This window comes from Myotis yumanensis, unplaced genomic scaffold, assembly GCF_028538775.1.
Source record: "Myotis yumanensis isolate MYYU_CA2020_CCGP unplaced genomic scaffold, mMyoYum1.0.hap1 SCAF_4, whole genome shotgun sequence".
Classification (NCBI taxonomy): Eukaryota; Metazoa; Chordata; class Mammalia; order Chiroptera; family Vespertilionidae; genus Myotis; species Myotis yumanensis.
Genome location: NW_027223755.1, coordinates 62,021,070 through 62,031,246, shown reverse-complemented (window position 1 = coordinate 62,031,246; position 10,177 = coordinate 62,021,070). Strand labels below are relative to the sequence as shown.

The window sequence follows — 10,177 nt, the reverse complement described above, 5'->3', positions numbered from 1 at the left end:
CGGGATCTCCTCGGGTGGGAAAAATTCTGCAATTGACAAACTACGCAACTTTCAGGCAAGGGCCCATAACATCCAGTTAATTCCACGCCCGTTCCTTTTCCCTTAAATCTTTATGGATCATGATCCCAGATTCTATCAAACTCCATCCCGCTGAGCTGCAGGCAATACCCGCGTTGGGTGCTGACCGAGGGCCACCACTGGAGGGCGTCTGGACGCTTCCAAACGGCTCCGAAGCGCCCGGAAATCCTGAACTCCAGAGCTGGAAAACGCAGGACAGACAGCGTGATATTTGGTTATGTTGGGCTAATAAGTACAGGGGAGAACAGGTAAGTTTGAGAGCAAAACTAAAGTGCTCTCTTTCTTGGGATCAGCCTTTCCCCACTGAGGCAGAAAACTCCCTAGAGAGCAAGAAAGAATAATACCACGCAGACTGAGCCCGCGGAGCCCCGCGAGGGAGAGTCTCCAGGGTTTGCAGCCCCGCTGAGCCCGGCGCCTGGCTGGCTTCCCGGGCGCTGGGGGACAGGGGCACACGTCCCGGGGCGCCGAGTCTGCCTCGCTGTCAGGCCATCGCGCTCCGGTGATGGCCTGGGGCCACGGTGCTGCAACCTGCTCTTGAAGTCCAGGAACTCGAGGCTTTTCCAATAATAAGGGACCTCGTTCTGCGACATAGGTTCCTTCCCGAAAAGACTTTATTCAAAACATTTACCCCTTGGGGAGTGGGTAGCGAACCAACCTCGGGGTTGACATGGAAAATGTGTAACGTATTTCTGATGGACTCTCCTGCTGCATTAATTTCCTCCCTGCTCAACGGTCCCACTGAATGGCAATCACTCTTACATACCCAGTGATTTTCTTGGTGTGTTTTTTTAAAGTGTTTTCAGGAAAGTCATGCTTCCTGCTCATGAACCTTTAAAACCCCTTGTAGGAAGCGGGGGATTGAAAGGCACAGGAGAGATGCTCAGCTCTCCAGATAACCCAGCGCCGGGCCATTGCTCTTTGGGAAGACCAGGGCAGATTTACGAGAACACGTATTCACTGAGGCTTTCTGCCAGCGGGTTCATGTCACCTGAGGGGCCCGGGAGACAGATTCCGGCGCTCCGGCTCCCGGGTGGGAACCGGTTCCTTTGTAATTGAAATAACCCCATTCTCAGGTAAAAACGTCCAATCATTCCTCAGCCCGGACGGAATTCGGCATCCAAAGGGTTACGCGCGGCTGCTGGGCTCGGGTGGAGAAGAGGGCGCCTCGGCACTCCCAGTAATTCAATTAGTCAGAAGGAAGGTGGGGCCGGGGAGGGGGCAGGAGGCGAGAGGAAGGGAGGAGATTAGGAAAACGCCTCTTTCTCTGGGAGCAGCCAATCTGGTTGGCGTAAAGAGAGAGGAAAAAAAAATCCTGGATCTGTAAGCAAACAGCAGGCTGTTCCTTGACTGGCTGCTCCACGCACCCACCTACCCAAGTAAACTGCATGGGGGAGAGGGGGAGGGTGTAACGGGAGCAGCCCCCCGGACCCGGGCCGCGGCGGCAGCAGCGGCGCTGGCGGGCGCTGGCTGGCGGCGCCTCCCCTTGCTCGGTCCAGAGCTCTCACCCGTGCTCGCGCCGCCCGCCTGCCCCGCGCCCTGCGTTACACGCCCGCCCCCCCCCGCCCCAGCGCCTCCCCCCCCCCGCCCCAGCGCCTCCCCTGTCCACGTTCACGCGGGCCGCCTCGCGTTCTCGTGCGGCTGCTGGGTCGCGGCTGCTGTCGCCTTTACACGCAGGTCATTAACGAGGGGGCGTGCCCGAGGAGATTTTTCCCATAAAGCACCCCCCCCCCTTTTTTTTCTCTTTTGCAAAACTGACTTTTACTCCTTTCCACTTCTCGCCAGCCGTTTCAATCCCTCCCGGGCCGCCGGGGCTGCCGCCGCCGCTGCACTCAAGTTTATTTTCCCGCCCGGTAGGGGTTTTAGGATTCGGTTGGTGGTTTTCACCTCTTGTTGCTGCTGTGCCCAAGGAGGGGAAGACGAGCAGCTGCGGGAGGATCGGAAAGGTTTTCTGATGTAGTCATCGGGGAGGTGCCACTCGCTCGTGCGCTCCCCCCACCCTCCCTTTCAAACTGATTGATGCGTCTCTACAAGTTGCTGGGCTTGGGGCCGAACCCATCGGAGTCGCGGAGAGACTTCTGAGAGCGCACTCGGGGCTCTTGGCACTGCGTCCGGGGGCTCATTCCTGCTCCCGGAAGGCGATCGGAGACTGACATCAGCCCATCCAGGAGTTGGAGGGATTCATTTGAAAGTGATTGTTTCCCCTCCCGCTCTGCAGCCGAGCTCCTGGTTGGCGTCGTCCTGCAGGTTTAGTCATCCCAGCTCCGCCCGGCTGGCTGGCTGGTAACCTCTGCTCTTCGTTCACCTCGGTCCACCCACACCCGGCCGAGAAAAGCACGCGCGAGAAATCCCCGAGGCCAGCGCCTGCGGTGCTGTCTCCCGCCGCCGCCGCCGCTGCAGTCCGACTCCGCCGGGGACCTGCTGGAAGACACGGAGAGCCAAACTTTTTTTTTGAGGTTTGCGAAGCAAGACCGCTCCTCGCCAGCTTCGTTGCCGCTTAACCCGTTCCAGGACGCCGGCGGGGCTGGGTTTGTGGCTCCGGATCCCCACCCTTCTCAGCGCACCGCCCCGAACCCGCAACACCTACGACTCCTCCGCGATTTCTGGGGGTTGCCCAGTTAAGGCACAGACGAGGCCACCGGCGCGAAGCCCCATCCACACGGAGCTCTCCTTCCGCAGTTTCCCACCGGCCGCCAAAGTAACTTGGAGCGAAGCGGGGCGCAGTGCGAGAGCCCTGGGCGGCGGAGAGCTGTGCATCCCGCGGCGCCGACGCTGAGCCGGGCCCGGCGGGCCAGTGTATGTCTTCCCGCGGCCGCGGCGCGCAGCTCCCGGTGACTGTGCAGCGTGCGCCGCCGCCTGCCCCGACCCGCGCTGCCTTCGCTCGGCCGGGCGCGCACCTCCTTCTCCCGGGGTGACCGGCCAGCCGCCGCCGCCCTAGACACAGCTTGGCACCCCCTTACCCCGCCCTCGCCGCCGCCGCCACACACTCGCTTGCTTCTCTCCATCTTGTGATTTCTTTTTTCCTTTTGAACCCTCCAGTGGGGGTGCGAGTTTGTATTTAGCCCCTCCACTCTACTGCCTCTTTTCTTCCCGCTCTCCTCCCCCCTCCCCCAGCTTGGTGTGTGCCTTTTTCTCTTCTCATTCCTCTTGAATTTTATTTATTCATATTTATTTGGCTCCTGCTCTCTTCCCTCTCGTTCTCTCCTTCCCTCCTTCTCTCCGGATCCCTGCTCTCTCCCCGGAGTGGCGCGTCCGGTGCTCCGCCGCTGGCCAGGCGTGATGTTGCACGTGGAGATGTTGACGCTGATGTTTCTGGTGCTCTGGATGTGTGTGTTCAGCCAGGACCCGGGCTCCAAGGCCGTCGCCGACCGCTACGCCGTCTACTGGAACAGCAGCAACCCTAGGTAAGGCAATAGGGGGCAAGGAGTCGGGGCTACCCGGGCCTCGGGGCCCTGCGGAAGGAGCTGCATCGGCAGCGGGCATCAGCGCGCACCGGCCGCTGGCAGCGCGCACCCTCGGAGCCTACGTCGTCCCTGCGCTGATGGCTTTCGGGGCGCCGGCGGGAAGCGCTTCCGTTGCGCCACTCTTTGTTAAGCCACCGCGGAGAGGCCTGGAGCCCCTGGGAGTCCCGGGTCTAGCCAGACCGGCTGCCTCTGCAGAGAGCGAGGAGACTTGGAAAAGGCGGGAGCCCGGGAGTCGAGACTTTCCCCCGCTGACCCGCCGGGGCAGGATGGCCAGCATCCCGATACCGGCGCAGGGCTTGGTCCCGGGCTGCCCCGGGGCGCACCTCCGGGAGCTCCGGCCTGCAGCGTGGGTGCGCAGGGATTGCAGGGAGACCCACCAAATAGCCCCAAAGTTTTTTTTCTTTTTCTTTTTAATTTTTTTCTTTTCTCGGTGCTTTCAAAAAGCGCATGGGCTGGGGGAAGTGAGGGGGGCTGGGGAGCGGAAGCTTTAGGTTATTTTCCTCTTTAACTGCAAGGAAATGATCTGGCCCCTGGGTCAGTCTGGGCCCGGCGCTCTTGGCAGTGGAGAAGATTCTCCCACCTCCTCCACCCCTGGGTGGGCTCAAGGTGCCAGAAAGTTTGATCTAATGCCGGGTTACATCATGTGTGCAGGGCGAGCCGCAGGAGTTGGCAGAGCAGGGAGGTGGGAGCCCTTCGTCCACGGCCTGGCGGTGTGCAGCCGGAGGAGCCAGCGCGGTTCCCTGGAACCGTTTTTTGCTGCGGTCCCCGAAGCCCACCGTGTTCGCCGGAGGCTAGAGGTGGGCGCCCGGGGCCGCCCTCGCGCGGCTGCTGGACCGTGGCCGCCAGCGGACATCCCTTGTCCACGGACACGGAATGTGGAGTTGGGGCGGGTGTTGTCCAGCGTGTCGGACGGACCCCCTCCCAACCCAGAACAGCTCCGCTCAGAGCCCCACTTTCTCCCAGGCCTGTGGGCAGCAGTCTGCCCCACTGGGTCCAAATGGCTCTGCCTCTCTGGGACCGAGGCCAGCTTCCAGCTGCGGGCTGGCTTCGGTGCCCGCCCAGAAGGGACATAACGTTAGTCCCCAAATCTCAGCCCCCCCGCTCCGCCACCCCCCCCCCCCCCTCCGGGCTGGAGTGGAAGTTGGAAGGACAGTGGCGGGATTCCGAGGAGAGTTTATGGTTGCTGCGCGCCCAACTCGCCTGGGGAGAGGAGTATGGAGAGCGCTTCCAGTGCTGCCTGCCTCCCAGTGGACCTCTCCGCGGTCCTCCCGCCTTCCTTCTGCAGGCAGGGGAGGGATTCCCCACTTAAAGTAATGTCATCTCAGGTGAAGATATGGGCACATTTCCCCACTAGCGGTCCACCGGTTGCCAAACGGAGAAAGAGTCCTCACCCCCCACCCCCGCCCCCGCCCGCCCTGCTACCCCAGGAAAGATAATCACACCCAGGTAGTCCAAGCTCTAATTGCTTGCCTGGCAGAATTGGAGACATCCCTGAAAGTTCGGTTAAAAAAAAAAAAAAAAAGTCTTGTGGAGGTGGGTGGTGGGATGGGAAGCTATTTCTTTGACATGCCACTTACCACTATTAGAAAAAGAGAAAAAGAAGCCATCCTGCCAGAGGAAATGCCTTTTATTAAAGCTGACAAGACAAATAGATCAAGCTTTGCAGTTGTGATGGTGTTAAAAGCGAGCCTCATTATGCTGGTTGGTTTTATTCCCCTTTGGGCTTTATTAGACGGCATACACAAAACGGAGGAATTTATATTTGTAAACTTCAGTGCCTTATTAAGTAAAATAACGGTGAAATGGTCTAGTTGAATTGGGGGCATTTTGCTCTTGGTTGTCTTTTCTCTCCCATGCCAAACTTCACAGTGTGCTCCTGTTCTCGCTAATTTATTTGGATACTTGGATGTTCTAGTCATCTGGGTTAAAACAATCAGCCATCCCCCTGTACCCTTCCTTCTTAACCTGTCTAGCTAATCTGAGTTAGTTTGAGGACATTTTATCTTGGGTTATCTCTGTTTTGTGCTTTTGATACTGTTGTTTGGTTTAAGATTAGCACATTGATTTTTGTCACAGGTCATGTTTTTAATAGCTCTGCCCTGCCTGCAGAAAACTCCTCTGCTCAGGATGCCATGGTAGCTTTGTACCAGCCCAGACAAAGTTAATCTGTAGAGTTTTTAAGGTCCAAGAGTATTCTCCAGTCAGTATTCTAACTTGAGGTTCATGGAGATGCCTTTCTATTTGATCATTATCACTTCGATAACGTTCAAAAGAAAGAATGACATGCCACCCTTCCCCAGAGATTCAGTCCTAACTTTAGTATTCTTAAGGGTTTATGGATTTATTTATCTTCCTATATTATTACACTAAAATTTACTTTAAAAATAATATAATTTTACAAATGTGGGTGGCAGATTTGTCTCTGATATGTTAAAAAAGATGGTGCTTTTTTGATGAATTAAGAAAAGTCAGCTTGGATGTAGTTTAAAAGGAGCCAAATGCAAAATAAGTAATTCAGAGGAGAAAAAAAAAGCAGTTTATTACAAGATAGTGAAACAGGATTTTAGAAAATTTGCACCAATTTACTGACTTTTATAAATTCAGTGTTTTACATTTTCCTTTCATATATGTTATCATTACCAAGGTAATCTAGCCATGCTTTTTGGTTTTGCATAAAGCCTATCTTTTAAGATTTTGCTAAACTAGTAGCATAATCAAAAGACTTCAATCTTTTGGAAAAAAGTAGAAAACTTTAATTGCAACTTAAATAGATTCTTCAAGTTTTTATCTTAAAGACTTAAAGTTCAGTGGACACATTAAGCTGCTACGATACCATGCAAGTGAAGCAAATATATTTTAGCGTATATCAATCGACTTCAAATTAAAATTATGTTTAGATAAAATTAGAATTTGATCACATCTTGATCACAGGGTCTAAATATTTTATATTATAACTTGTGTAGTCATAGGCATTTATTTGCTACATTGTGTTTCATTACTGACTCCATTGATACCATAAACATCCATGGATTTAGGTTCATAGAAGAGAAAATATTAAACTTACTTGCTGTCAGATAGTTTTACTGTTAGAATCTATCTTCCCAAGTATTCACTTCTGGGAAGTGGATGCTCAATTTTCAAATGCTGATAACTTTTTAGTTGCCAGTACTTATTGGGCGGTGGTCCAAACTAATTTCATGTGTTGAATTGGCACAAATTTCTGAAGTAGCAACTGAAAACTATCAGTCTGAGCAGAAGTACATGGTAACATTTGCCTAAGTGCACATTTCATATTTAAAAAATTTGAAAACCTGTATGAATTTCACCCAAGTAGAGTAATAGAATGATCCTGCTAATATTATGCTGAATTCTGAACTGGCATGTCACTCAGTAACTTGGAGTAATGAAAATCCAAATCAAGGAGAATATAACTTTTTGTCCTGGATTTCTTTAAGAATGTAAAAAGCTTTTAAATAACTTTTTAAAAGACTTTTAGTAAGAAAACTTTATTTACTTCTCCCTTAGTAGCTACTCTTATAAAGATACAAATGACTCAATATTAAGAACAGCCAACTTAATCTGAACGAAGGATGCTATAAACAGTTTGTTGCTTCCAATGAAAATATTCTTTTAAATATTGTGCGTATATGGAAAAGTTCTTGGATTCTTTTGACCAGTTGCCAAATTGATGCTAGGATAATTAAAGATATCTCCCACTGGTTGGTGTTAATGGATGGAATAGTGACAAATACAACCAGCACACTTTAAGAATACTGATTCTTCTCACTTAGTGCTTTGCTTCTCTTCGGGTTTGAGCATCACCAATTTAAAATGTTATTCTCTCACAAGAAAACTTACCTCTGTAATTCACCTGGGATTTACTAAAATTTAACCTAATCATATGTTTTCTTTGGGCTTTTCAATTCTTGCAGAGACTTGTAAATTAAATATTTAGTGTGAGCGTAGCAGGTAATTGACAACATTTAGTTTTGTTAACATGTAATCTCGAAGTTGTGAAGGTGATGTGAACTTCAGGTCAACACTCCCAAACCTTTAGCCTGTAGGTCATATGTATGAGGCTAATTAGAGAGAATTTTTTCCTAGTGATGATCCCTGTGTTTTTTTCCTCTTTCAAATTTTTATGTTTTATTTTTTAAAATCTGACCCATCAGTGTTTTAATGCCAGCATGGTGCCTTTTCCACTGACAAGTAAATGAAATCAATTATTTGGTTTAACTCTAAAAATTTGTTTGGAGGAAAGGTGGAAAATTGATTTTTGTTTTGAATAAGTTTTATTACCAGACTTGTAAAGTATTTAACTTTGTTTTTGAAATTTTCAGTGTTTTAAATCATATTGTTACATTTAGAAAGATAAAAAAGTTCAAATAAAAGGCATTACTTAAAATCTTTTAACTTTGTTGACTCTGAGCTTTGATGTAATATATCAGTTTAGTAGATGTAATAAGGTAGGTTTATTATTTTGATATGTATTTATATAAACACCCGGATAAAAATGAAGCTGTATGACGGAGATTTATATCTCATGTTTTTACCCCTATCCCTTTAGGAGACCTGAACTGAATCTGCCTTCTATTACTCTATTTTATCTAGAAATTTATAAAAGAGAATATGCTTCTTGTTTTTGGACAGTTTTCCATAGAAGTTTGAAAAGTGAAGTTGGCTACTGAGATGTCCCGTTTTATCCATTGTATGCACTTTATTATTTACTCATATTAAGCTACCAGAAGTAGTCACCTATCTTTAGGTGACTGGAGCATCAGTGCTAGTTGTGGCTCGCTTGTCAGTACAGTTTAGTTGGGCATTTCCAGTGTGAGGCCAAAGTTAGTAAACTCCTTGTTATTAAAAGAATCAGAGAGAGCCTTCAGTAGTTTATTACTCCCTGTTAGTTGCTTTTAGTGGTATTAACTAAGCCATTGGTTCACTGAACAAATATCTTGTTGCCGTGTGTCTTCTGGCTGATAATCAATAGCTTTAAAGACTCCCACCTTTGAATGCTGAGGATCAGGTTTGGAAGGAACACATAGTTATTTGGGGGCAAATTAACCTTGTGAATTTCTTGCCATTTAATCTTGCAAGATGCCTTCTGAACAGGGATTTCATTGCCTTCTGTCCACTGGCCTGATTTCCTGTTGGATAGGGACAGATAAAAATGAACGCCTCCTTTTCTCCCCTGTTGCTTTGTACCAAGCAAGCTACCAACTTCATGCTGGGCCAAGAAAATGAATGAATACAATTAGTCCTTCAGGAGTCCTGGTCTTTGCAAGCTTGGGAGAAGTATACGGCTAAAGAATGTACCTTTGAGAAAGAGTGAACATTAAAATATAAAATGAACAAAACAAGAAAATGTTAAGACCATAATTTTATATATGGGTAGCATTTGGTCTATTGCTTAGTATTTCCTCCTCCTCCCCACAATATACATATTTGGCTTAATAGCTTTTTAAAAAGAAGCCACTCAACCTTCTTCATTTTTGTGTTTGTTTTGAATAACTTACAGTATAGCAATGATGATTTAAAAAGATGTATTTTAGTAATGAACAAATCTATGCTGACTGAGTATATATTATCAGCTTTCTTTTCAGAAACAGTATACAAACTATGAAAACAGCTCTGATTGGAATGTCCTTGTTGAAAAGTTAGCCTATATGTCCCCAAGTACAGTAAGGCCTTCCTTACTGGCCACTTACTCTGGATACTCAGTCAGCATCATCTTCCAAACTGAGAAAAAAATTGCCTTTTGACCATTTGTGACAGATCACACCTTCATATTTAGGTATAAAAATCCCAAAGAGCGGTATAAGGAATGAGGTATTAAAATCCACTTTTAGTATTATGTCTTACGATGGTGGTCTTAGGGAGCTAAACATCAGTAAGTTAATGTCATTTTTAAGGGCCTGATTTATATTATTAAGTTTATAGTTTTGTCTACTTCTCAAGCTATACCCTGAGATTGTTTGGTTAGAAAAGTTTCTTGTGATTAATTTAAACTTCCAGTGTTTCTGAATAGGGTATTGCTAACTTCCTGATCTGTTTCCCCTTAAATTTGTCGGCATTTACGTTTTCAAAATTACATCAGTCGTAACCAAGGCAGCACAATGACACAGAAGCACTTAGTTTAAAATTAAGAACTAATAATATAACGCAAGTGTTTCTGTGCCATTACGATTATGCATAATTTTCACTATAAATGAAAAAAGTTCCTTATATCTCAGTATTCTTGATCATTTATACTCCTTAATGTACTTTGAAGGATTTATTGTAAATTACTGATATCGCTGCACTATTTTCTGAAATGTGTGTGGATGTAAACTTTTGATTTTTGAGGCTTTTGAATATTGTTTTCAAACAGTGAGCCAAAGGTTTCAGTAAAAACATTATTTTAAAATAGTGAAAACTTCTAGTTAAAGTTATCTGGTTGCCGAGAGACAGTTGTCTACCACAGCGATGGTTAGCTCAGCTTTCATTCAGGTAGGATTCTATCATTTTCAATAAGGAAAAATAAACCTTTGTCATCTTTAGAAACATCCTTCATACAATTGACAGCTGACAGCTTGAAGAAAATGTTACTGTCAGGTCTTATTTTCTACTCAAGTGAGAAATAAAAATAGTTTTGAGTG

The 10,177-nt window shown here is 47.5% G+C and overlaps 1 protein-coding gene across 2 annotated transcripts in view; it reads left to right on the top strand.

The window, feature by feature from the left end:
- Window positions 1-1,734: 1,734 nt before the first annotated feature.
- The window catches only part of EFNA5 (ephrin A5), a 277,007-nt gene continuing 268,564 nt past the window's right edge, over window positions 1,735-10,177 (top strand). Inside the window, exon 1 of one of the 2 annotated variants that reach the window (XM_070412418.1) lies at window positions 1,735-3,479. In XM_070412418.1, coding sequence (XP_070268519.1) covers window positions 3,355-3,479 — 125 coding nt within the window. In that variant the 5' untranslated portion in view covers window positions 1,735-3,354. The remainder of the gene's footprint in view (window positions 3,480-10,177) is intronic. The other variant, XM_070412417.1, reaches the window with a different exon arrangement.